Below are 27,801 nucleotides of genomic sequence, written 5' to 3' on the forward strand. Positions count from 1 at the left end.
AAAAAAATGTGTAGAGAACAGGTAGAACTGTTTATTTAACAAAAGTAAGTTAAAACCATGGTCAACCAGCTCTTCCTCATTCCAGTAAAGGAAGTTTACTTACCTATAACTGGAAGTTCCTTGAGATATATTGCACATTCACTGAAAGTATACATATGTCAAAAGACACCAGTGTTCATGCACTCTGCTGCATTTAGAGACATCAATGGACACAATCTACATGTCCTTCAGGTACCCTACCCCCAGAATCTGACCTTTTTAATGGAATAAAGGAGAGAGGAAAGAGGATGCACAGTGCCTGCACACCTGCATAACACATGTTAAGGGATCTCCAATCATGAAAAGTAATGTTCCGGTTCCCTAGTGACAGTCTACCTGCTCCTTCACCAGCAGGTAACGTAAGGAAGTGTCTTCCCCCATGCTTAGGTAACTTGTAGGAGGGGGGCTGCACTGTTGTGAGAACTACAATTCCTTCTTTGAAAACCTCTGAATAATCCTTCACATGCATGTAGTTTCAGATGACTACTCTACATATCTCAGAAGCAGAATCATTTTCCAGTTGTTATTGAGGTTGCATAAGTTGCTGGAGGCATGGAGAAGGACCATTTCAGAGAGAGAAGTGGCTGCAAAAGAATGGATGAAAGCAAAGCCAAAGAGGAAACAGACACAGTTTAAAAACAGAGGTGGAGGGAAAAAAAGCAAGATGAGAAGCTATGATGCTCTGAGAAAGTACTGAAGTTAAACAGACAGTCCACTTAAGACAATCTTAAGATTTAAAAAAGTTAAGAAACCAATAACAAAACACAGAACCAAGGAAAAAAAACTCAAAAATAAGAAAAAAAATTGATCTTAACCAGAAAAATGCCACCGATTTGTGTGCAGGTGCAAGGACTTACAGGAAAGGGAGATGAAGGTCAGGTCCTAGGCCATACTATGACGACAAAAATGTGCCCAGTCTCAATAAGTCAGATTTTTCTCAAATGCCAAACAAAATTTTTTGAATTCTAGTTTATTGCAGCCACCTCTGGACTCACTATAGGACAAAAATGTCATAGCTGCTTAAACCAGGATTTGGTATGTTGACCACAAGAGCCAAGATTTGGAATAAGAGAGAGAGAGAGTCAAAGAATTTGATTAAGCACATTTTGATCAACCACAATGGTAACTTACAAATAGTTTTCTCCAATCATAGATGATGATCCAATCATAGTCTATGCTGGAGACTAATAGACAGTAACCTAATTACTTGGAGGTGGCAAATGAAATTTCAAGATAGCCCTGTTAAAATTAGTATCTAAATAGCCCTGTTAAAATTAGTGTCTGAACTGGAAATACAATTAGAAAGTGATTAGAAAATGTACATGCAGGAAACATCATGCTGTTTCTGTCTGACAGTGGAATAAGCCTGAAGAAAAACACTACTTTCTCTTCAACTCTTAAGCGGGGTTTACACATTCTGAAATCCACTTGAATGACCTCTGGGTCTCCTAGTCTTTCAAGCAATGCCACAAAAAGTCCATTTAGGTCTTAACAATTTAGTTAAATGAAAGGAAATGAAATGTCTAAATGAAAGGATAACATCCTTACCACTTGCACTTAAAAAGTTTTATTCTGTGAAGAGTATTGTATGTGTTTTAGGAACATCTTGCTTTTTTTCCCTCCACCTCTGTTTTTAGGAAAGAGACTCAGGAGACGAATAGCTTGACTTACATGAAAGTCTGTTATTGAACTAGGCAGATATCTGAATTAAAGATTGAGGGCCATAATGTCCTTGTGAAAGATTATAGATGGAAAATCTTCCCTTCATACTTACCACCAATCATCCCATCACACAGTGGTTAACAGCAGTATAAAGGAAGGAAAGACTACTTGTGACTCAAAGCATGAACCCCTTACCTGCACAGGTGAACAGGGATTTCTATAAAATGACTGATCTTTTAAGGGCTGTATCATACATGAAGGCCATCACAACAGCATGGATTTAAACAAAAGATGGGGATGGAGATCCCGATAGCAATTTTATAAATCCCAGGAAAGAAATGCATTGCTTAGTAATGCAGTAAGATTGCCTCAGCTGCCAATATGTGTTCTATATACCTGGTTGCAGATTGCTCCATCTTTATATTGCAATGGGTCCTAATATAGTCAATAATCCAGCCTGTATCAAGGTAACTGTTACTACATACAAGAAACATAAATGGTCTTCCTACATGGCAGTTGACCAATACTTGGCAATTCGGGTGTAGAATGTCATGTTTAGAACTACAATGCTCTGCAAAAAAATTCCAAGAAAGGCAGAAGTGAAATTCAGAAACCAACTTTCATGTTTCAAAGGAACTTTTGAAAAGACCTGTATACTCTCCATCTCATATTCAAACATCTGTTAATAATCCTTTGTTAGAAAAATACAATTCTTTTGCACATGTAGTTTGGTTCCATACAACAATTCTGCACTGGGCATAATTTATGTGAAAAATATGTTCTGTGCTTCTTGTATAACAAATTGATCTCAACTATGCTTTGAAAACTTGCTTAATGCATGATGTTACAGGAAATCACAAAAATGTTCATTGCATTCCAGCAGGTCCTCTTTCTTTCTGTGTAGCAATCCAAAACTGCCTAATAAAAATATACTCCTATGAAATCTCTGCTTAGGAAGGTATGCATCTGTCAACTTGAATTTAACTTATCTTTGTCCTCTTAGTTTGCGTCACAATGCGTTTTTCAGTATAGACTTTCCTTCATTGTACACAACTCCTACTGAGGCAAATACATGCACCCGTGTATAACTATCTTTATTGATCAGTTTCTTCAAAAGTTTTGTTTCACCATGCTTCAACTTCACTATGAATAAAATAAATATCCTACAAATATTTTTCATTTTTCTTGCAATACCTTCCTGAGGAGAGTCTCCATTTTCTTCACATTTTAAAAGAAACAGTAACTCCAGAAGCTAATGTCTGACAGATACAGTTATTGTCAATCAGATTATCTATTGCCTAATATCCTGCTGCAAGTATGACAATGGCAATATAAAAGACTATATAAAATTAAAAAAAGAAACCACCTACAAAAGCAATGAAGAAACGTGCTTTAATGGGTCAGGCTTTGAAGATCTTGGTTTGGAAGGCTCTCATACTTCCATGCCCATAGAAATGGTAGCTACTCCAGAAAACATGGAAGTGTTTGTCTTTATATAATTTGCAGACTATTCCTGCAGAATTTTTTCAATTTATTCTATTTATACTAGGTTAAAGATGCTTGGCCAGTATTTCAGCTAAGACAATCAGTATTAAATCAGTTTATAAGACTAACATTTGAATTACCATGCTAGGATTCACACCATAAACCTGTGGAACAACTGGTGCTGCTTATAGCTTTGCAGCTGCTGTGTTAACTATTGGTAGTACTTTAGTGATTCATTTTATGAAGGTTTTCAACAAAAACGCATTATATAAAACTAATTTCATTAACTAGCTCCTCACTCCAACTAAAAAACGCCCCCACAAAACACTGAAGAGACACACTGAATCAATGAATATTCAGCAGATAATTAGTGATTCACAGATTAGTGTTAATAGCTGGTCCAGACACTGTCTGATGTAAAAAATGTTTCTATAATGTCTCTGAAATTTTGAGATTTTAAAGGTGAATTTGATATACACAAGCCCTCATATAGCTAAACATTATGTCTGATATAAACTGTTCTTTACAGGAAAGAAAATTGTGGTTTTCATAAAGATACTCTGTGAAGGAAAAATTCAGGAGGACTATGCAGAAAATATTTAAATCATGTGATCTTCAAACTACTTTTATGCGACTTCCACATATTTGTACAGTGTGCTTGTTACAGGTTTTGAAAAATTCTACAGAACAAACTATTCAACAGTCAAACCTTTTAATTGCATTTTAGTCATTATTGGGGTGAAATGCAAACATAAACAGGACTGAGGAATTTCTTTGCTACCTTAATGAGTTCTTGGTATTCCAATTCTACCTCACATTTTCTTTTTCTCAAAAAAGAAAAAATATGGCCTAATTCTAGGATAATTTCTAAACAACTATCAGTTTGGTTAAAAAGAATACTGACTTTTTCTTCAGCAATATGCCAAATTCACTCTTGGCACGAAATTAACTCTGAAGAAACTGTCAGCATAAGCGATGGAAATCCAGGCAGTCACAATGAGTATCCTAAACACTGCCTGTGAATGATGAAAGTCAACTAATATTCTTTCCAAAATTAACGTAGCCCTAATGTTATATCCTTCTGAAAAATTAATTCCTATATAAATTTATTCTGATAAATCTTGTGCTGGTCCAATCTTGATTACACAAAGGAAGAGATTTACTTAATGCAAAGACTGCAACTAGAATTGTTCAGGTCTATGCTTTATAAAAGAAAGATAAAAGTTAAACTAGTATTACAATGAAAAACATGAGAAAATCCAATGGATGATGGTCTCTCTAATATTTTATACAATCCTCTATTAAAAGGGACAACATACAGTTATTACATAAACCAGTGCAAAGGAAAAAGATAATTTAAGGGAAATGGGAAGTTTGCATTGCCTTTGGCAGATACCAGCTTTTACCGAAGACTTTTGGTACATATATAATCTCTGTTCAAATTATTCTTTGACATTTTTTGAACCACTTTCAAACCATTCAGGATCTGCTTCTTGATATACAGTAATTAAACTGAACTAATGTAATATCAGATGACCATTCACATCCTGAGACTTTTGATTCAATTGTATCACTGATTTCCTTTAGAAAAATAAGTATTTCTACATAAAAATACTTATACAGAAAGCCCAGCTGCATCAACTCACCTGTAGTATGTGTGTTTTGGGATTTGAAGAGGCCAACAACACCTTTTCCATGAAAGCCCCCAGATCTAAGTAGAAGAGTACTGGTTTTAGTGTTCTTCCAACAGACAACTGGTAGGCGATTGTGACGGTAACAGCGAGCAACTCTCTGCAGACTGCTGTCTTGAATAGACTGAGGTACTACCAGAAGCCCAGGATAACTGTAGTAACAAAAGGGTGAAAAAAATTGAAATATTAAAATTGCTTTCAAAGTTTTAAACAATGAAAAAAAATTCCTAAAATTACAAGCAAAATATACATCTTAATGGAAATACCTCAACTGTTAGAATTATTTTTTATTTAGTTTTAGTCCAATCCTAGCAAATACATTGACTGGTAAAGAAAACTGCATTTTAAAAACAACTTTAATTACAAAAAATTTGTAAGGCTATCAGTACTAGTCTCTTTCCATTTAAGGCTATATTTTATTTGATAGTATTTTTCTTCTTAGTATAACTCTTATCTGTCACTATAATGAAGCCATATTTTTGAGCATGACAGAAAAGAGAATTTTGAGGCATGCAAATGATGTGGTAATTTTGTTTTGATGCTTGTATATGAAATATGAGAACTGAAAGGAAAGAATGTTCGATTGCCTAAAGTATCACAACTAAAACAATAGGTTTTGGTTTATGTCAAAATACAGTTAAATTTTACAGTCAAATTCCTTGGAACAGTGTATTGGAAACTGCATTTTTGTGTACTTTTAAAAACACTACAATACGTTGAAAGATTAGGAACTTTACTGACACAATACCTTTAAAAATAGAAAACCCAGCAAGACGGTAGTTGTGTTCATGTTAGTGAAAGAAGGATTCAAGCAATATGAAAGATTATTTTCTATCTCCTCCAAAAAATACTCAGTTAAATGCCAATTTAATATGTTAAGAAGAAAGTAAGACAAGGAGCAGGGAAAAGTTAGGCTTACTAAACAACTTTGTTCCTCTACAATATACACTGTTCCTGTAAATTCAGTTCTTTGACATTTATTAACTTCCCTCATACAAAATCAAGGTACATGATATTTACGGTCTACTTCTTAAAACACAGTAACCAAACTAATATGGCACTAGATAAGTATTTATATTCTGAGATTTGTAATCAACTTGGATATTAATTATCTTTTCAAAAAAATCCTATAAAATATTAAAACCTGGTGGTTTTAGGGGAGGAAAGACTTGTCGGCATAACGTTCAAAGCATAATGAAAATGTACAGATTTAATGCCTCCATCTACATTGTACTCAATGGTGATTGAACAAACCCAGTTATTAGTCTGTTACTCTAGATAAGTCAGAAAACAAGAAAGGATCTAATATTTTTCTTGTGTGCCCTTCTTCCATGAGGAACTGGTGATTTCATTATCCATAATTAAAGCAATGACTAGCCAAAACTGGCTTTAGAGAATGCAAATGTTCTTCTGATATGACTCAGGCAGATATGCTTTAGTATTAAAAAGAATTTTTGTGGGTAGTGGTAGTAAACTACATCAGCTTTCACAACAAAAAAGGAGTTAGTAACTTTCATGTGTTAAAACACAGCACGTGACTTTCAGCACACAACAAACTTTTCAAGTAGTATAGATACCTTCATTAATTCAATTTTAAAATGTATTTTTTATTTGAAGATGATAGTTATGTATAATTGCTTCTGAGGCTTGCTTTTTCATTTAGCAACAGAACAGATTTTATATGCAAATATATTACATAAATAATTTCCAGTACCAACACAGCAAGTTACAGAAATCATACCGAGAGTGCGTTCTACCAGCTAACTTTATTGGCTAAGTCAGAAAGCTGAAAAATAGCCTAATGATTTAGGCATGAGTGTAGAAAGCCAAGACGGAGAAACTCCTTCAAAAGGCAATTCAGAGTATCTAGGTTAGTGTTCTCCAAAAGCCCCAAGGGCACCCTCTTTCCATGAGCTATAGAAACAACCTGGGAAGGAAGACTTGTATTAATCTGACAGAGCTTCTGGGGCAGTTCTGAAAGCTCACTTCTGGCTACCGTTGCTGGCAGTCTTTCCGAATCTGATGAATACATATGCAGCCACCAGAAGACGGATCTCTGAGTGGAATACAAATAGCTTCAAGGTCACTGGTTGAACATTGCTACTACAGACAAAAATTTTCTCAGAGTAAGTTGCTTAACTGGATACATCATGTGGTATGTGTGCTATGTCACCTTTATTTTCAACTACTTAACTGAATCGGTAAACTCACCTCCTGCAAAGTGAATACATCCTGTTCAGTGCAGTTATTCTTAAGTATTCTGTTTTTGAGCGAGAAGAGTTACTACTGATGGTTCCTAGTCCCAAACGTTGATAGTCTCTGAAACAGGCTCTTTCTACTAATTGCTCCATTGTTGATTTTTCTGATGCTTTTAGGGTACCACCTGTGTGCAGCTCGCTGTCATCTGAAACTAAAGTTAAAAATCTTTAAGAGTTTGCTATTGGGGAGGCCAGCAGTTACACAGAAAACCATGATATTTTCTTCTGAACAAAATATTACTTTGTCTTACTGTCAGTGACAAATGACAAGAACTAATACATACAAACCACAGTTTATGGAAATCATAAGCAATAAAATAATATTTCGGTCAGAAAACCTGAATATATAGCACATTTACCTACTGCACTTGAGACTGGCATGGCCAACAACTTTCTTGATAAAATCCTGGAAAAAGTGATCTCATGTTCATTTGAACTGAATTGAAGGCAGATAAACTTTCTTTCAACAATTTATGAAAACCTGTTAAACTCACAACTGCTATACAAAGATGTACATAAGACAGAATAATGAAAAATGTGTGCATAAATTCATTAAACATCCAAGATAAAATGGACCTCACAATTCTTTTAAACTACCTTCAAAAGATGTAACAATCTTTTTAAGGCTTGGTTCAAATAAAAAAAAAATGTTTCTGTGTCATAATTTCACAACAGATGACTGTTGGTTTCTTAATGCCTCAGTTTGAATATCAAACATCTTTCTTCAGCCGTGGACATCAGCTGCACTTTCCAAAGCAGAAAAAACCTTTAACCATGAGAGATAAAAACCATATCACAAGTTCAAATTACACTGAAATTCAAGTCAAGCAAGGTCTTTGTACAAAACCTGCCACCTGCCTGTTATTGACACTTCCAACTATTTCCAAATACTTCTGAAAGCAGGTTTACTGTTCACAGCATGTATCAGTTACTTGCTACCACCTCAAGCATTGAAATATGTGCATATGAGGGGAAGTATATCTTCATGAAAGAGGCACTGAAAAGTATATAAGGATTTAAATGTAAAATAGGACTTTATAAAACCAGAAATTAAAATAATTTTAAAAATAAAAATTATGATACAATTAAAATTTTATTGGTAGTAGACAACATTCAGAATTTAGAGGAATACAACCCATAAACTTTTTTTTTTTTTTTTTTTAATCTTAGCACAAAAGCTAAATGAATAATTTTATTGCCCCTGTGGCTCAGCAAACAAAACCAACAATTCTCTATTTGATCTAACTAATACAGAGTTTAACGCTGTGGATATCTCCTCTTCTTTCTGTGTTTTCATATTTGTCATGGTAAGGAGGAAGTTACAAAACATTTACAAGTATAAAGAGCACTATCGAGAAACAAATTAAATTAGTTTTAGAAATAATTTTGTTTGAGGGCATGCAGAAACTTGGTATTTAACAGTTTTGAATGGAAAGCTGTAACTGACTCAGGTAAGATGAGGGTGCATTTTTTGAAATATATTTTTATAAATGCATTTTTCTCTCATGAAAGCAGGTATGTTGGTGATCAGAATTTGCAAAACATTTTCCTGTGCATAAAAAGCTAGACATTATAAGAGCTTATATCAGTGTCTTTAACCTGAAGAGGGAGATGAAGATGTTTTGCTGTCTCAAGTTTAAAATGGATTTTTTTTTAATGTGATTTTGAAAACAAAAGGAATAATCCCTCTATTTTACTGTTCCTGAGATACGACTGTTTGTAAAAGTGGGTTTTACGGTCTCCTGTTTTATGGAATACACCAGTATGATCACGTATAGAAAACAGAGTTTAGCAGTGATGAGATTCTAAACGCTGAAAATAAGAAGATGGGGAGGAATTGGAGGGAAATTAGGTGTTCATTAGCAACAGCTAATAACTAGAGTACTGTGCCCAGTTTTGGAAACCACATTGCAAGTTATATGTGGACCAGCTAAAGAGGACTGAGAAAAGAGCAATGAAGATGATCAGAAGTCTATCAAGACTAATAAGCAAAGAACTGAAAGAACTGCAGATATTTAATATCCAGAAAAGAACAGAGAAGGGAAATACTACACTAGTCCATAAATACATAAAGCACTGCAATCAGAATAAAGGGAATCATCTCTTCTATATGTATATGGTGGCAGAATAAGAAGTGAAGGCTTTAAATTGTGGCAAGGAAATGTTTAGGCCTGAATGTCAGAAAGTTGCTTGTTTTTCTCCAGCATTAAGGATGGTTAAAGCATTAGTATAAATTGCCTAGAGTTGTGGAACCTTCATCTTTGAAAGCTTCTAAGGCAAAGTTAGGTAAACATCTATGAGGAACAGATTAAAGATGTTGATCTTGCCTTGGGGCAGAGAGATGGAGTAGATGATCTCTTCAAGTTCCTTCCAACCCTATCTTTAAAATTTCTTTTTTAAGACAATGCATCACCTGCTGCAGATGGTTCCCGTTTGCTTCATTGTTGGTATAGCTGCATAGTTTCCTATACTTCAGTTTTTGAGACTTGCAAACAAGAAGTCATTCGCAGCAGTCAATACAAAAGAAATTGCAGTGATTAAATAGCAAATTTCCTATAGCTATTTGTACTCTGTCTGAAGCAAAGAGTTACTACTGTTGCCAGCTAACTATACCCAAGGTGCCAATGCAGAATGGAGAGAAAAGCAAACTGTCAGACTCTGATCACCTTACATGTTCCTAGTCAGAACATCTGGAAAGCAGCAGGTAGGAAGCCTCACAATTTATATTTTCATATTTTTGTTAGGGGAGGAAAAAAGTGACTATCACTGATGTTTTTGTAACACCGGTGTTCATGGAAGAACGTAGTTGTTCTGTACATCAGCAATGCAAAAACTCTTAAAATTTCTTCATCATCAAGAGAAGTACGAATACACAGGAATGATTGTGCTTGGTGTCTCTGGGTGAAGGACACAAAATCACCCCAAAATCACACAGGTACAGCCTGCAGAATTGCTTCTGACCCAAAGAATTTGCAACATCAGAATGCATACTAACTCAGCACTTAAGGAAGATGCTGGAAATTCAATTAAGAATGTAATTTTTCAGCACTTAAAGACACTCTGCATTTTGTAATCCTTTCTTTTTGCCTTTTTTTCCACCACTTTTATCTGGAACGAAAGAAGAGAATCAATATTTTTCAGCTTTCCTGGAATGGCTTTCTTCCATTTCAGAGAGAACAGAGACAGTGCAGTAACACAGTCTTGCTTCAGACAACTTCTATATATCTGCTCATAAGACATGTAAGTTGCCTTGCTCACTGAGAAAATATTCAGAAGGAAAATTTGGCTTGTTTGATGTTTTGAAGAAATTATTAGTGTTTGATAAACACTTCGTTATCTGAAATGCTTATTTTTTTAAAAAAAAAAAAAGAAAGAATGGTATGACAAAACAATACCTGTTTATGTACAGGAGAATCTGGTTCCCTCTAGTGGTTTATTATAAATTAGCACTGGTCCAGATAAGGATATACTGACAGCAGCACATGGTAGGAAAAGAAGTATTTGGAAGAAAGTCAAACTCCACACCATGACATGAACTATACAAAGTGCCCAAATCACTTTCTACCTTCTGTCCCCAAATCTTTTCAACCAAAATTTGGAAAAATGATATTTTCAGTAGTAATGACTTCTGCTGCTTTCAGAAATCATTTGTCACTTCCACATCTGCAAAAGCCTCCCATAGTATTTGCTCTTTCTTGAATCTCACCAATTACTACTTTCTCATCATAGACTAATTGCAGATGTCATGACATCTAAAGATAAATGGAAGGTACAGCATGCTTCTGTGCTGTTCCATCTACGCTATTATGATGTAAAAAATGATAACATACTATATGCAAATAGTTTGATAATTAAAAAATAATAAGCTAGTATTTTGCTTTACCACTGAATGAAGTCAACTTCCTCTTTTGCCTCGTGACCTCAAAAGAAAACACTTACTAAATGTACATATTTGAAACCTTTCTCTTTCCTGTCTAGGAAGACTTTGATTTCTTCCTGAAGACTTTTCTTATTCAATATACTGGAATGGAACCATAATAGGATAGACTTGTCAACCAACATGGAAAAAAATGTTTTACTATTACCAGAGATATCATCATCTTCATTCCAGCCTGGGCGATTCCCTCTTTCTTCCACTATTGTGCCTGTTGTCTTCTTCTTTAATAAATATTGGCGTCCAATTGTCATCTTCCCAGCACGTTTTGCTCCTTTTACAATGCTTTTTGAGAAAGTACTATAAATTCATAGCAATAAAAATATTTAGAAAGATGCATATGATTCTCCCCAATAGCATGTACAGATTTTTATGATGAACCCACTTACCCAAATAAAATGTATTTCATAATTTTTTATTTAATATAATGACAAAAAATTATAACCTCCAGAAAAATGAGTTCCTATATTAATTTTTAAACACCAATTTTATTATACTGAGACAAATGTGTGTCTATTCTGTCTAATGGTAATGAATAAGCAGCCATCATCTTTCTGTAGGTATTTGTATTTTGCTAGCAATGTGATATATCTATGAAGTTGACAAAGTAAAGGCAGGAAAGATAGAAATTACCTTAAAGTTTTAGGATTCCATGACTAGCTTGGGATTCTACTTTCCTGTGTCAACAATGAATAACCAACAGAGAATCACAGGACTACCACTCTGGAACAGACTAATGATCCAGCTAGTCTAGTAAAAATTAACGTATAACAGAAAATTCAAAAGAGGACCCAAAGCTCAAACTCTAGATTAAAAACCACTAGGACAACTGTATAGACTGTACTAAGGGTAAAATTAATTCTAACCCACATTAGGTTATTAATCTATAAAGTAATACACAAGAAATCTGGTTTTTATGTTGGCATAGTTTGCATTGCTGAAGATACTACTTAGATTGTGTGTGTTTCAAAATGTAAAGGAGAAGCTTGTTCAAATTTACTGCAGCCAGAAATTTGGATAAATAATATATTGCTATTCCAAATCGACATTTTTATCATACTAATCTACTTTTATTCAGTAAATATAAAAAGATGCAGAATAGCAATCAGTTATTTTGACTTCCCTGAAAACTGCTTGAATGACATTGAATGACTGCATTTCTACAAAGCTGTCAGATTATTCAATGTATTTGACTAATACTAAACACAAACATCAGTAATAAAAGAAGAAAAATGACTATACCGGAATGAAGTGTTCTTTTCTTTTTGTTTTGGTAAAATTATCTGTGGTGCTGTTTGTCCAGCTGCAAATGCAAAAGTGCTGAAGATAGATTGAGGATAACGGAACTTCATTAACTGCTTCTTAAATATTTCCACCACTTCAGGACTTACTTCTTCATCAAATGCTACTTTAATTAACTGCGTATTAAAGACATGACATGTTAGAAACTGAAAAAAACATTATAGAATTAAAGAAATTAGAAGATCCTAAAATATATTAGCAAAATTCCCATACTTGTGCAGTACTATGCCCATCAGAAAATATAAGTACGTATATCTTATTGATTTTGAGGGATATTATACAGCTTATTGATTTTTTATTTAATTTTTACATTTATGTCCTAATACTAAGGTATTTTCACTAAGAGGCATCTGGAGTTCTCATAATATCAAACACAAAATATTTTGGTAAATCCAAGTAGTAGTGCTGGCACTGAGATGTCCCATGTGACTAGTATTTGAACTGTTGTAGACAGCTTAGCTTGGAAATATTCTGCCAGCTCTGCCCATATACTGGGAACTAAGGTTGGTAAAGCACTTCAAAGACTCTCATCAAACCAACAATTTCAGCATTCATACGTCACAACCATTATACTTCCATTACTTAGTCATTCCAGTTTTTGCCCCACCTTGCAAAGTATAGAAAACTGCTAATAATAAAATTGTAATAGTGAAATCTGATCCCTAAAAAGGAACTAACCTTGTGCTATTCCACACTGATCCATTCACCCCACTAAAAATGCTTTTTGAAAGGTTTTGGAAAAAAAAAAAAAAAAAAAAAATCCCATCCCATCATCCTCAGCCAAAAGGATGACAGTCAGCAATTCGGGGCGGGGGGGGGGGGGGACGACGACCAAAAAAGAAAGAAAAAAAAATAGAGAGAGAAAATAGGGAATCCATAAAAGGGCCTAAAAAACCTTTAAGAATGTAAAAAAAAGCAAAGAAGGAAATATCCTAGAGCTTTATTTCTGAGTGCATACCTATACACCTTTTGAATGTCTTGTCTTTGCCATCTAGAAGGTGGATTTCATCACTGCTTTTTTAATTTCACTTGTTTTGTAAATACTTTCCAAATGACTAATAACTCTGTTGTTCTAGGACCTCCTTGAAAGGAGCTCTTGAATCTTTAGGGGTTACACTGATCTGAAGTTTTAAAGACATTAAATAGCATAACTACAGCCAAAATCTTCTGAAAGTCATAATTAATAAACAAAGAGGAGGGGCTATTCCATACTGTATTGAACTCTAGCTGTTACAAAGGGAACAGAAAGTAAACTGTTTGCTGATTGTTTTTCTTCTCATAACCTAATACAAAACTATGCTAAACAAAAGCAAAGATGATGTTTGACCAGAATCCAGCACTAAAAACACTGAGCTGTGTCTATATTTAGCACATCGTTGAAGCATGCTAACTATTCTGGTAAAAAGATTTCTGGAAAATAAAAGTCCTCATGAAGTTCTCTCAAAAGTCCACAAGAACAACTTTCTTACAGTTATTTTACTCACTTGTACTCCTAATCTTATGCTTTTGAATAGGATTTTGAAGGATGATTAGCTAAATAATGTCCACTATTGTAAGGAACTAGTAAAATGCTGATGATCTGTTTTACTATGTTTTCAAATGTATTGTTCTCAATGGAAATATACTTCTGCAGTCAGCCAACCCAACAAAATATTTCATATCTTAAGTACCGTAGTCTGCTTTCAGTCCATGATATAAAATTCTTTGTCTTCAACTTTCCATCTCTTAGGGTTTGACCACAGTTAAGATCACCACCAAGAAGAAACATTTAGGGAAGACTTCAGAGACTTCATGATTCCTAATTCTTAAAAGTCCATCACTGTCAATCGCCCTGCAGTACTTGCTTCTGCTGAACACAGAGAGGGGATCCTACAGACAGGAAACTACCAGGATCTGTGCAAGTCCTACGGAGGCTCACTGGTTCTGGCCAATGGCGACTACCCTAAAGATTCCTGGAAGTGCAGCTTCCATGTGGGACATACCATGACTTCCTGCCATGGATGTTTACAGAAAGCTAGTAAAGTGACAAGTCTGGAGAAAAAAGCATTATTTATAGCTTTTCCGTATTCATTCCATGTAGCTGGAGGAGAGAGAAAGCATGTTTCCACTGGCCTGCCTAGGCCTTTGCTTACTCACATTAAGAGATTTTGGACCCAAAATAGCCCTTTACTGGATCCAAAATAGAAACGTGAGGAAAGGAGTGAAAGAAATCAAATATGAAAATGGTAATCCTCTGTAAATATCAACTGGGCCAAGAAATGCCAGGGTTTCTATGAGAGGACTGCATTCTCTACTGACTTTACAGGGCAGAAAACTGAACTCTTCACAAATACCAGGACAAAGTGCTGCTCATAAGTATTTTGAGCTAACTGTGTCGTCACATAAATTTTTACAAAACTTCCTTTTACCTGAAAGGTAGCTGAAGTGATCTGCAGTCCTTCCTGCATACTCTGCTGCAGCTGGTTCTGTATAGTGATCTTCTTCTCCTTTGTAACAGATGCAATAGGAAAGCTCCGGATCACCGTCTGCTCTCCAACTGAGGACCATAAAATTGTATTTACAGATACTTGTTAGATCACAGAACCAGATCTGGTTTGGTCACATTGTACTTTGAATAGATAGGAACGAGTAAGTACAAAGCAACACAAAAATAACAGTGCAGAATTAATTTCAGGCAAAAATACCTGAAAAGTTGGTAAATTCCTAAAGTAGTATTTGTAATCTGAATTTTTGCTTAATTTAAGCTGGGATGATTAGAAAAATATTCTCTTTCCTTCTGAGACTTTCTGCATGATGGAAATGCAGAACCCCCAAAACCTACGTTGGTAGGGGGTGAAGAAAGAGTTTCAAGCTTATTCAAATTTCATATTGCATTATACAACTTATAAACAATGAACAATATAGACTGCTATCTTTACATATGACCATGAACTTTCAACAATAAATTTATACTTCTGAACGACAATCTGCTTAGAAATGGCAGATGTCAAAATATGAAAGTTATCATTCAGAAGAGCTATTTCCATTACATATTAAAAAGAATACAGAATTTATTATTAATCATTTCAGGGCGAATACTAACTCATAAATATTTTTCATTTAACACACTTCCAGTGGCTGAAAAAAACTGCTGAATGAAAAGCTAGGGGTTGTGGAAGCTGCAGATCTCACACACCATGTATGTTCACTCTTAGTGGCGAAGAAGCTTACAAACATTGCTCTATAAAGCAGATTAGACCAATTTTACAGATGGAACTGAGATAACAAAGACACTAAGCATTTTGCCCATTCGGAAGTCTATGGAAATTACTAAAGTATGGTCAGGAATGTCCTTATTTTCTGTCTCCAACTTTAGGTAGTCTGTAAAAGCCCATAATACCATGTGACAGTCTACTGAAGTTTCCTCTAAGACAAGTTCACAATGATTTTATTTTACACAAATTACTGAAGATGGCACTCTAATTATCTACCAATATGCAGGAATAAACAAACATCTGGCATCTAATGCCTCATCTGAAGAAATAAGTTCTAGTTAAGTTAAATGCAAAATCAAAATCAATCATTGTCATATCTAGTAACATAAACCTGTATTAAGATCTTATTCTTATCTGATAAACATGAAAAATTATACTGTGAGGTATATACATTTTGATGTTGATGCTTGAATAGGTGAACAGGCCAGCTCAAAGTCCTATCTATCTTAAGGACCACAAGTACCACTGTTTAATTTGTCTTACCCAATTGATCATGAGGAGTGCCTTTAAATATAATTCTGTAAGTGGTAAGGAACAAAGCTCCTTCAGCAGGGAGGATGTGAGGACCTCCAAGCAGTCCTCCTGTAGCTTCCTCTCTGCCATCAGGATCCAGTAGCACACGGAGACCTTCACAAACAAATTCTTCTCCTGGCAGTAAAGTTGGTCGTAGAATTTTGGGCTGATGCAAATAAACGAAAGTTTAAGTGTAATGGCGATACCACTGTTATACCTCAGTCCAGTTATAATATTTGGCTTAAAAAGCTTCAAAACAAAACTGTTATAAGACTGAGTCCAAAGAAGGGAGATGGAGTTTGGACTCAACTAAGAGAAATGGGTCTCAAAAAACAGTGGGCATGCAACAGCTTGTTTATGATCAGAAGTTTGGCTCTACTAGTTTCATAAGTTCATATTTCATGAGACCAAAGCCAAGCACTTTATTTATCACTGGTGGAAATTTTCTTTCAATGTTTTGATGTTTCCTCCTAACACTATACGGGGGGAAGAAAAGATGACTACATTGCATGATTCTAATACTTGTAAAGAATACAAACATGTTTCATAATACTTGCCTTCTGTATTGGTGGAAGCCGCCTACTCTCACGATGGACAGCCTCCAGGGTCTCTATGTGCATTGCTACAATGCCTGGAAAGCAGTAACACCATAAAGTCTCACATAAGATGAAAGAGAAAGTTGCAATTTAATTGAAACTCTGATATTCTGAAATTCTCAAATTTAAACATCAAGGGAATAATTATTTGAAATTCAACAGCAATTATAGTCTAGAAAAGAAATCTAACCTTCTAACTTCACTGAAAGTAACTGCAACTAAAAAGCGCACTTCTCTCACTAGAAAAAAAAGAAAAAAGAAAGAGTACAAACCACTTTTTTTGCCACAATTCTCACCTGGTATCATGCAATGAAGGCCCTTGATGTGATCCTGTGTAACTCCACTCTCTGTGCAAACCTTGTCAATAAATCTGGTGATGAAGCGTACAACTGCGTTTGCAACATCATTGTTCTCAGAATCCTCAAATCCACTTTCAGTGTCATAACTCTCTGCAACACTGCCTGCAATACTATAGACATAAATAAAAGAAATTTCAAGTGTGAAAAATTCAGCTGGTGATGCACATATGATACCTGGCTAGACACAGACAAGCTGTGGGGTTTTTTTCTAGTTATGATACATAAACCTTGCTAAAAGCATATGGTGGTACCACAACTACATTGTATTTTCACTGTCATTAACACTGTCAGAACTGCACGGATGATGATGTAGGAGAACTTTCCCTCCACGAGTCCAGTGCAGACAGGCCCACAAGAGAAAAAAAGCTCCTTGGAAGTAAGCTCGCTCTATGTCTTCTCTTCATAGAGTCAAGTACATTATTTGCAACCCATGGTAAACAAATATCCAGTTACATAGAGAAAGACACATTAAATGAATATTTTGGTTGCTGAGCAAAGCATTCAAAAGCTAAAAAGACCATAAGAAAAGTTTTTTGTACATCAGATAGAAAATGCAAGCCAGCTAGTGGGAGATGTACTTTGAACATCCTAAAATGCCTCCCATAATAATATTAAGGGCCAGATTCATATATTGCAACATATACCGCAACCTGTCTACTGAGCATGTCCTAATGTCTGAGTTTAGAGATGTTTAGTCAGCAGAAATGAGTAGCCATGGGGAGTCTGATGCTGATAGCCGCCTATCTTTTGCTTGATGTCAGTGTTCTCATGTAGTGTTCTACAATTTGGGTGGGAATTCTGACAGACCATAGGTGATAATTAAGACAATAAATAGAGAGGGAGGAAGGCTTGTTATGAAAATTTGCATTTGTTATGCTGGATTTGCATGCTAGGGAATGTAACTGGCATTGTACTCCTCCCGCCTCCTTAGTAATTTAACCTTTGCCACAGTGGTTTACGCCTCTTGCTTTTTGTGACCTCAGTGCCTTTCTTCCTTGTAGCTGTTGCACAGAAATTGTGATTTTATGGATGCTATACAAATGCCTTCTTGATTTTAGGTTCATAGACAGTTTTTTTCAAGTTATATAAAAACTAACAGAGTAGTTTTGGGGCTGCTGTTTTCTTTCTCATCACGCCCTATGCTTGTGTTCAACATTTGCATTACTAGCTTAAAAACTCTTACTCTGACAACAAAATTTTTATGTTCCTTTAAATGGTGGTAAATTACTCCAGATTAAGTTCTGTTATTTAAGAGGAATCACATTAGACTTCTGCTCTCCTTAATTAATGGACTTGAAAAGAAGAGAAGATACTGAAATAATCTGGTATTTAGAATAAGTCCTGAAAACTAAGAAGCTTTCGAAAACTGTGGCCCATCCTGACTGATTACCACTGAACTTGTGTACCCACCTGTTTGTGACAATACTGTTACTTCCACTCTCCCAGTCACCAGTAGCTGATGTTCTCAGTAACTTGTTCTTACTAGTATCCAGTGGTACTAGCAGGTAGACCATGAGGTTAGCAAAATGAATTGCCTGACTGAAAACTGTACTTTCCTCATTCTGGACTAGCTCCTGCTGCATTTGTTTATTAAGAGTTGGCCATAATCGCAACTGCTCAGCAGCCAGGTCCATTGCTGTCTTATCCTGGTCTGGACCTACAGAATTCTTCTCCTAGAAGAGGCACAGAAAGAAATATAACGACACAGAAGAAAAAATAACTTAAAAAACAATGTTTAGTCAAAACTTTACTTATTAAATTTTTTATTAAACTTCTTCAGTTATTTAAATTATATACTAATTCAAAAAGAAAAAGCAAATAACTACACTCAATAGGGTTTAAGGAAAGTCATGATTATAGCAACTGAGCTTTGAAGGCTGTTTACTGAATATACAAGTAGCACAATGTGGACAGATCTAAATAATGTAATTTCTTTCTAGATCTTTTTTACCCTATACGATCTTCCATGTTTCTTCAGAGTGGTTTACTGATTTTAATGTAGTTGCTCTCCTTAGCTTATCCACTTACCTTACATAAGAACATGAATAAATCAGATTGAGAAATAACATGCAGCTCATTGCTTGATGCAGGTGATATTCTCCAAATTCCTAGAATGTTCAGGTGAGGCAAGCTTTTATATAAACAGTTTCCAGACCAGCTGAAACATTCATGTTTTTACATGTTGGAGTCTAATTCTAGCATTTGCTTGAAGCAAACTAGGTAGATGGCACGTAGTCAGATTATATTATAGCCTGAGGAAATTAGACTAAAGGAATTTGGCAGTCGATACTAGTGACCTAACACCTGATGTTAAAGGACTAGGTATCTTGTAAATGTTTTTTCCATACTAAGTTAAAGTTGAGCTAATTTTCCATATAAACACATGTGAGGGTTAAAGTAGACGCTTCCTTGTAAGTTTTACTATTCTTCACATTTTTCTTTACATAGTGTCAGATTGGAAGGGGCTCCCCATACACAGTCCCACAGTCCTTTTCTCTTTATCCTTGATATGTCTGATGTGCCTTTTCAGTTGTTCATTCTGACTACATTTCTGGGAATACCTCTGTCTACTTTACTTCCTCTCTTTACAATGTTGTATGACTTTGGGTAGCATAAACTTTTCAGTCACATAGTTGATAATGGTATTTTCATACAAGAAGAGAGATTACAAATGGCTCTTTACTATGCATATGTGCTCCTTCTTAAAAAAGAAATCTTACTTTAGCATGCTGCAAGGCTTCACATTATATTTTCATTTTTGCATTGGAGATGTATTTTCCTCCTACTGAGACAGACAATTTGTGTTCTGGAAGATCTGTCTCATTTTAATAAAGCAGACTGAGTGCCATTCAGCAGAAACCACCATGGGGTTTGGTAGTAATCTAACACTGGACACTAGAACTGCTGCTAGCTTAGATTGTTCATATAATAGAACTGCCACTAGTTTATAACATTGTTATATGGTAAGTTACTACTCTCCGGAAAAACATATACCTTAAAGCGTGGAAAATTATACAAAAAGTGTGTCCTGGTTTCGGCTGGGATAGAGTTGATTGTCTTCCTAGTAGCTGGTGCAGTGCTATGTTTTGAGTTCACTATGAGAAGAATGTTGATAACACTGATGTTTTCAGTTGTTGCTAAGTAGTGTTTAGACAAAGTCAAGGATTTTTCAGCTTCTCATGCCCAGCCAGCGAGAAAGCTGGAGGGGCACAAGAAGTTGGCACAGGACACAGCCAGGACAGCTGACCCAAACTGGCCAACAGGGTATTCCATACCATGGGACGTCCCATCCAGTATAGGAACTGGGAAGTGGGGGCGGGGGATCGCCGCTCGGGGACTGGCTGGGTGCCGGTCAGCGGGTGGTGAGCAATTGCACTGCGCATCATTTGTACATTCCAATCCTTTCATTATTGCTGTTGTCATTTTATTAGTGTTATCATTATCATTAGTAGTTTCTTGTTTTCTGTTCTATTAAACTGTTCTTATCTCAACCCACAAGTTTTACTTCTTTTCCCGATTTTCTCCCCCATCCCACTGGGGGGACGGGGGGAGTGAGTGAGTGGCTGCGTGGTGCTTAGTTGCTGGCTGGGGTTAAACCACGACAAAGTGGTTGTTTGAAAAATCGTAAGAGCAACATCAAATTATAATGCTTTGCAGATAAATGTAAATTTTTGTTATTTTTTGTGTTGTTCTCTTTAATATGGGAAAAATGAAAGAAAAATACGTAAAATTGGAGAAAACATAACTTAGCTCTCTGTAACTTTGGAGACAATTAAAATGTGAATAAAAATACTGCCTTGATATTTACTTTAATATATTCTCCTACCTTTAGTCTCAACTGTACTGCATGGTTGTCATCTTTGGCTGTAAGGTAGAGGGAGCGAACTTGATTTTGCACGTTGCTATAAAAGGTTGTTTCCCAAAACTGTTGGTTAGTCCAGATAGGATGGTCTTGTACACAGGTGTAAGCAAACTGACTAACTCCAGGTGCTAATTTCTGAAAGCAAAAAATGTGCAAAATTGACAAATTAGTCTTATTATTTTGTATCCTTTAAAGGCTATGGCTTGAGTATTGAAATATATATATATAAAACCAGTTGTACAGACTGAAATATGCAATATATACCATCTTTTGAACTGCAATATAGGAAAGAGAAACTATCTCCAGTTCTGTGCCATTAAAGAAATTAACATACAGGAAGCTTCTGTACAAGTCTAATGCCAGTGCAAGGCATGGCTTTCTTGATTCATGGTAGAAAAATGAGACGTGAGAGGAAGAATTCTGTGATGATAGTACAGAACACATTCCTAATATAAAGTATTTTCTGTGCCAACAACATACAGTATTTTAAATAATCTAGACTTACAACATAGAAATCAGTATTCAAACATGAAAATTATTTCTCATTTTATTTGAAAGCCAGAACTACAGTAATGAAATTTAAAATAATTGTAAGTGGCAACTGAGTCCTTCCAATAAGCTGCATTTGTTGCAACAGCAGAAGATTAGATAAATTGTTCTCTTCATTGTTATCTACTACACTGTATGACTCAAATCCGGCTCCTGAAAGAGTACAAAATTGGGTGTTCTTTGAAGTCACAAGGGTCTGGACCCCCATAAGATCTCAAACCAACCCAGAATTATTACAGCATTACTCATGATGAATGCACCATTTTTTTCAAGTAAGTCTATTTAGCTATCACTAGTCTCCCCAGTGAGTTGTTTAATATTCTTGATAACCACATACAATGAAAGGAATTTATTTCAATGACCTGAATCATGAAGAATGAAATCTTACATCATACGTTCTTACTTTTTGAAAAAAAGAAGGCCACAAAAAAATTGTGTTGTATACTACATACAGCAAAGAAGCAGGTAATCTAAACATCTGCTTATGATTATTTCTGCAGTAGAACTGAAGAATAAAGTACATTACTGGGTGCCTCAATTAATGACTTTCACTGAGAATACTACCCATACCTGAAATATACACTGTATCTAGAAGTTATATTTTACTCTAATGATTATGTTGTAAACCACTTTCCTGTAGAGCATGAACACTACTCTATTTAATATTTATAATTGTACAATTGTACACAACAGCAAGTAAATATAATACTTCCCTAGCAGGCACCCAGGCATTCAAGTGGAAGGCTAGGAAATTACAACTGAAATTTTTAAAGTACGGTTTACAGATTTCTGGTTTTGCAATTCTTCGAACTGTGTTTTCCACACTATGCTCTTCCAAGTACATCATGAACTAAAAGTCTTGATCATGTGCCATGTATTCATTCCCTATCAAAGACAAGTTCCTTTGAAATGGTATGTTTGAGGAACGATATGTGACATGCTACTAAAATTTACCCAACTGAAATACCTTCTCACAATTAACCATAAAAAAGTGAGAAATATAGTTTTTATTTAATTATGCAGAATTTAATCAAAATTTCTTGGTAACCTGTTAAGAAATCTAAATATGTGGAAGATTCAAATTACATTAAATGTGACTTTGTTTATTCAATACAGATTGAAACAGAAGATAACTGGTTTGTTTAACAGATTCCCAAGTTTCAGCTGTGATGCAGTTTATGGTAGCTCACAGGAAATGATAACTGATCGCACAGTAATGGCTCCCATGCTTGATCTAGCTGTTAAATCACAGAACAGAACAGCTCAAACAGTGTCTAGTGATCTTTGTATTGACTGCTGGGCATCCCTTGAAAAAATCTCAGGCATACAAAATACACACTAACTCATGACTATGTCAAGCCTGTTAATTAGCAGGACAACTAAATGTATATGAAATTGAGTCTTTTAATTGTAAAAACTGAGAAAATATTAAAACAAAAAATATACAGGAAGACTAACTCTATCCTCCTGTAAAGCTACCTCCTTTACAGTAATCTTTATTCTTTAAGAGCTGTACACATTTCATATCTTTCACCATTGGTAGGTGTGTATACAGCTAGCTTAAAATGGCTTAATTTGTTTAGCTGTGGTAATTAACACAGGGCCACAGAATGGATCTGGCCCAATCACTCACCTAACTCAAAATCCAGATGCACAAAACTTATGTTACAGAGGAACGGGGATGACAGGTAAATCACAGAATATTAAAACGGACAACACATCTTTAGAGCAGTAGTTACTGCTAAAGCCATATCATCACTTTTACTTTGATTTATTCTTTATTTTTTTCACTGGCAGTAATTCCCAGTCACAATACAGCTTCAAAAAGGGAGTATGATGTGAGAAAAAGGAAAAAGGAAAAAGGGGAAAAGGAAGAGGAAAAAGGAAAAAGGGGAAAAGGAAAAAGGGAAAAAGGAAAAGGAAAATGTCTGTTCCAAGCCTAGCTAGTTGGTATAGTTAACTCATGCCAATATGTGTAGTGAATGCTACACAAAGGAGTGATTTGACTATCAACCTGTCCAGCTGTCTTTGATGCCTCAGCCCAAATCAGGTAATTGTGTAAACTAGGTAAAGAAGGGGTGATCTTTGGCACAAACCCAAAAGAAAGTTTAAACTCATAAGCCTGGGTGCATAGTAATAGTGTTACAGAAATAAAAATGAAACAAATTCTTTTCACATGGGGACAAACATGATAGGAAAGCTGAGGGGCTTTTAGATGCTCTTCCTGTGCTCATAATTTAAAATCATGAACAGCCATGTACAAAACACAGTTTTTAAATGATGGAGATATAACGACATAAATCAACACTGACAGTAACTCCTAGGCAAAGTAAAAATAGTTTGTTTACAAAAGGATGAAATAAAATCCATCAAAAAACTGAGCAATGATAAACGTTATCTTTCTCATCACCTGCAAGTGTTGAAACAAATGCCAAAAACCTGACAGTGGCCAGAGCACAGAATCAAAGTCAGGACTTGGAGTTCCAGGCTCAGCTCTGCCAGTTATTTTGGGCAAAATCACTTTGGATTCTCAGCTTGTTTTGGTTAGTTTGTTTGTAAAAATGCAATATGAATACCAACCTGAAGAAGCACACTGCTGCTCCTGTGCAGTCAAAATCCATGGACTAAAAATACTCTTGGTACAAATACAAGCATTCCATGAAGCTTGCAGTGTCTATATTCTCTACCCTGGGAGTGCTTAGTCAGCCCGTTTGACTAGAATGGAAACTAATCTAACACATCAAAAGGGCCTCAATATTTACTGTTGTATTCAAAAGAAGTTGCTCACAATTTCTCCAATTTAAATAAAACAGTAGTTCAGTGTTTTTCATCACACAATACTACATATGTAAACCAAAACTTCACCTATCTTTCCATAGGACAGCTTAACTGTACTGATATTTATGGTCTTTCTCCCTGTCCCGATAATTAATTTATGCCAGACAGAATGAATGTAGGAGGCAGCAAAAGAATTTCCTACTTATAAGGGAGTATTTCAGGGCTGACAGCTTAAAAAAGACCCCAGAAGAAAATAAAAATAGTTCTGAACTAATAAAGTCCTTATTCTAAAGCTGTCTGTATGATAGCTAAAACGAGCATTGACGTGTAAATTGTAATCACCAACAGGAAATGAGTTAACTTCTGCAAAGGACACCACGTTCTTTCAATAGACTAATGGCACTTAAAAAACCCCAGACACTCCCCTCCCAAATTACCTATGAAACAGACATTACCCATATCAAAATAATGAATTATATTCTACAGTTTGTGAAAACACAAGGTAGATTTGGGGCTTGCTATGTGTGACTATATGCAATTTCCTGAATTCAAGAATTATCTTCCCATTATTTCCACCTTACTGAGTGGCACTGGGTAATACCTGCCTAGAATTTTTTCTCTGTTACCTGACACTGGATACTTCAGATTCTGAAAATGATACTTGCAGCTCAGTAAAAAATGTGCACCACCTCCAAGACTCCCAAACTTACTGTGAGGTGCAGGTCCCCAAAGAGCTTCTCTATGACATTTTATTCTTTAGATTGCTTGTTTCCAGAAAAGAAAAGCATGCTTTGTGCTGATCACTCAACAGTCATTATCCTTTACACTGCAAAAGCTTAAAGAAGAAAGCAAGTTTATGCTAGCAAAGCAAAGGATCCAGTTATTGATTGTGAAGTTGGAAAAAGAGTTACAAAACAAAAAGAGTAAAAACCAGAATATAAATACAGCTGAGACTGTGCTTTTCTCACAGGATTTTGCTGCATGTCTCTTGGCTATGGAGGAAATGAAGGGGCAAACTCAACAGTACTCCATTTTTTAGAGAAATCCAGTTTACTTCAGAAGTAAACTGGATTTCTGTCTCCAACTTACATCCTGGGTTATTGGTTTGGGTATTTTTGGTGAGAAGAGGAAGGAAAAGAGGTGAGAAGGAGGTTGCTGCTGAATGAAAAGAATAGCTTCCTCAGCTCCTTGAGGAATCACTGTGCTATGGGTTATCTACTATTGCAACACCAGTGAAATTACCTACGGATCTTCTTTGCATACCAAAGGAGATCACAGGACTTCCTTTCCTGTATTGGTTAAGGTTCTCCCTGGAAGTCTGCAAGTTTAAGCTTGTAGATCATCCAGGAGATCATCCAGGACATAGTAACACTGGTACTTTAAAGGGTTACTCCCCATCTAGGAGCTGTTTATATAGACATTCAGTCAACTACCATCTATTGCATATCATGAATAGGTACCACTTACTGTAGGCAACATGCTGTCCCTCCCCAAGGCGATGTAAACCAAGTTCTGCATATGAACACATTCTATGAGCCAGTCCTGCATTCGGATCTATGCTGTGCCCACACAGATACCTGGTAAGTTCAAAAAGACTTTGAAGATGTCCCACAGGATCAGCCTACATAGACTGACCTCCAGGAGCGAGGCCTATCTATATGTTACTTGCAGACAACACTGCATCACACCAGGCATATATATCAATATTTATCACAGTATGCACATACTCAAACAAGTGTTAAGTGTATATGAATATGTTTTCAAGTCTAACTGAGTGCTGCATGGATAACATCAGTCAAAAAATTCAATTCAATAAATGGTTCTCCCATTTGGTCTAAAATATAAAATTATACCCACATGTATTGTACACGCAAATGTGGGGAAAGGTTATAAAAGCAAAAAGTAAGAACTGTGAAGCTTCCATTATTATTTTTAGTTTTAGTTTTGATTTTTACTGCCTTAGAAAAAAAAGACGAAATACTAAATCAAGCTTCTTCTCCACCTTCAGAAAACCTCAGCAACAAAAAAGAAAACAATTTACCACCTCTGAACAGGTGGCACCTTCCGAAAACCATCAAACAAGATTGGACTCAAGACTGATTTATATTTTAAAATACTTTAAAGTGTGAGTAGCAAAGTGGTTCATTACACTGTTTATCTACTATTATTTCACCAAGAAAAATAAAAGAAAGACCAATTCACATACAATTCAGCGCTACCAAATCACAGACAGGTACACCAAACCAGCAGAGGGCAATAGAATTCTAGAATTTTTCAAAATTGGGATGTAATTCTGGATGGAGCTTTATTTATTGTATACATTTTCTGGCAAAAGTGACTTAAACATCTAACTACTCATGATCTTTAATCCCAGATTCCTGAAGATCATGTATAATTTACTATACATTACTTAAAGCCATACAGAATATCTCAGATTTCTAGATAGATGTATCAAGATAGATATATGCTAATACAAAGTTACATGTAACATTAAATAATGCACAATAACATACTTCTCCTTTTTCCGAAGTGATAACAAAAAGATTTACTAACTGCTGTTATACACAGAACACAGTAAGGAAACCAAAATAATCTAGAATGAAAGATGTTCAGAACCTGCAAAAAAGAAAGAAGACATTTTCACACCAGAACTTCACAGTTCTAAATAACGTTAAGTTCCAAGAAGTGGATAAGAAATATGCTGATTTTTCCCCTGTCTACAGTACATTATTTTTTTTTAAACTGATTTCATTATAGAGATTACCGTGACTCTATTCACCAAGGTTTAAATCCATTAGTGAAGTTACAGCTTTCACAGATTTTCAGTTGCAGTGTTGAATCCATCTGAAGAGTTTTTGAAATTGTAACACAGCTATTTTGAAAATCTTCTAAAATGTCACCATATTCCTTTGGCAGTATGTGGCTCAGCAGTGAGCATGCACCTGTGTGCCTGCATCGGAATGGTAGTATTGGCTCTACCCACAAAAATAACCCCCCAAGCAACAAAGTTGTTATCCAGGCCTACACTCAGAAACAAATAAACCCTGTAAATCTCACAAGTTTGTTTTTATTTATATTCAAATAGTGATTCTTAGAATTATTGATGATCTGATATGCAACTTAAAGCCCAGTTGATACAGCATCTAAGTAATCCCCAAAAGGGTAATAAAGTAATTCTTTGTAAGTTCTTCTGTCGCTTCATTCTAGTATTTCTTTAGTTACTATTTTCCTTCTCCTATGGCAACTTTCTCTGTCTTCAGTGGTAGAATTCTCTCTGAAGTTCTCTCAATATACAGTGTTCACTTATCCGAAGAAACTATTGAAACAATAGTCCTTAAGTAGTCCTCCAGAACAGGATGAGCAAAATAGTCAGAAAGATGTAAGGGTACAATACAGAATATAAATTGCAAATTAATGAAAAAAATTGTAACAGTAGTAGATCTCACCTTGGCAATACAAATTATATATACTACATGGTTCAGAACGTGAAAGAGAGAGGATGGGCAGAAACAGGAAGAG

General features: G+C 35.5%; 1 protein-coding gene across 6 annotated transcripts in view; it reads right to left on the reverse strand.

Moving 5' to 3' along the window:
* SBF2 (SET binding factor 2) overlaps positions 1-27,801 on the reverse strand; it is a 286,112-nt gene that overhangs the window by 42,244 nt on the left and 216,067 nt on the right. For all 6 annotated transcript variants that reach the window (XM_030039020.2, XM_030039019.2, XM_030039025.2 and 3 more), the window contains exons 18-27: positions 20,920-21,090; positions 18,504-18,766; positions 17,031-17,203; positions 16,696-16,769; positions 16,109-16,304; positions 14,780-14,907; positions 12,312-12,487; positions 11,221-11,369; positions 7,089-7,287; positions 4,833-5,029 (exon numbers count right to left, since the gene is read on the reverse strand). In XM_030039020.2, coding sequence (XP_029894880.1) covers positions 4,833-5,029; positions 7,089-7,287; positions 11,221-11,369; positions 12,312-12,487; positions 14,780-14,907; positions 16,109-16,304; positions 16,696-16,769; positions 17,031-17,203; positions 18,504-18,766; positions 20,920-21,090 — 1,726 coding nt within the window. The remainder of the gene's footprint in view (positions 1-4,832; positions 5,030-7,088; positions 7,288-11,220; positions 11,370-12,311; positions 12,488-14,779; positions 14,908-16,108; positions 16,305-16,695; positions 16,770-17,030; positions 17,204-18,503; positions 18,767-20,919; positions 21,091-27,801) is intronic.

This window comes from Aquila chrysaetos, chromosome 16 (genome assembly GCF_900496995.4).
Source record: "Aquila chrysaetos chrysaetos chromosome 16, bAquChr1.4, whole genome shotgun sequence".
NCBI classification, from domain to species: domain Eukaryota; kingdom Metazoa; phylum Chordata; class Aves; order Accipitriformes; family Accipitridae; genus Aquila; species Aquila chrysaetos.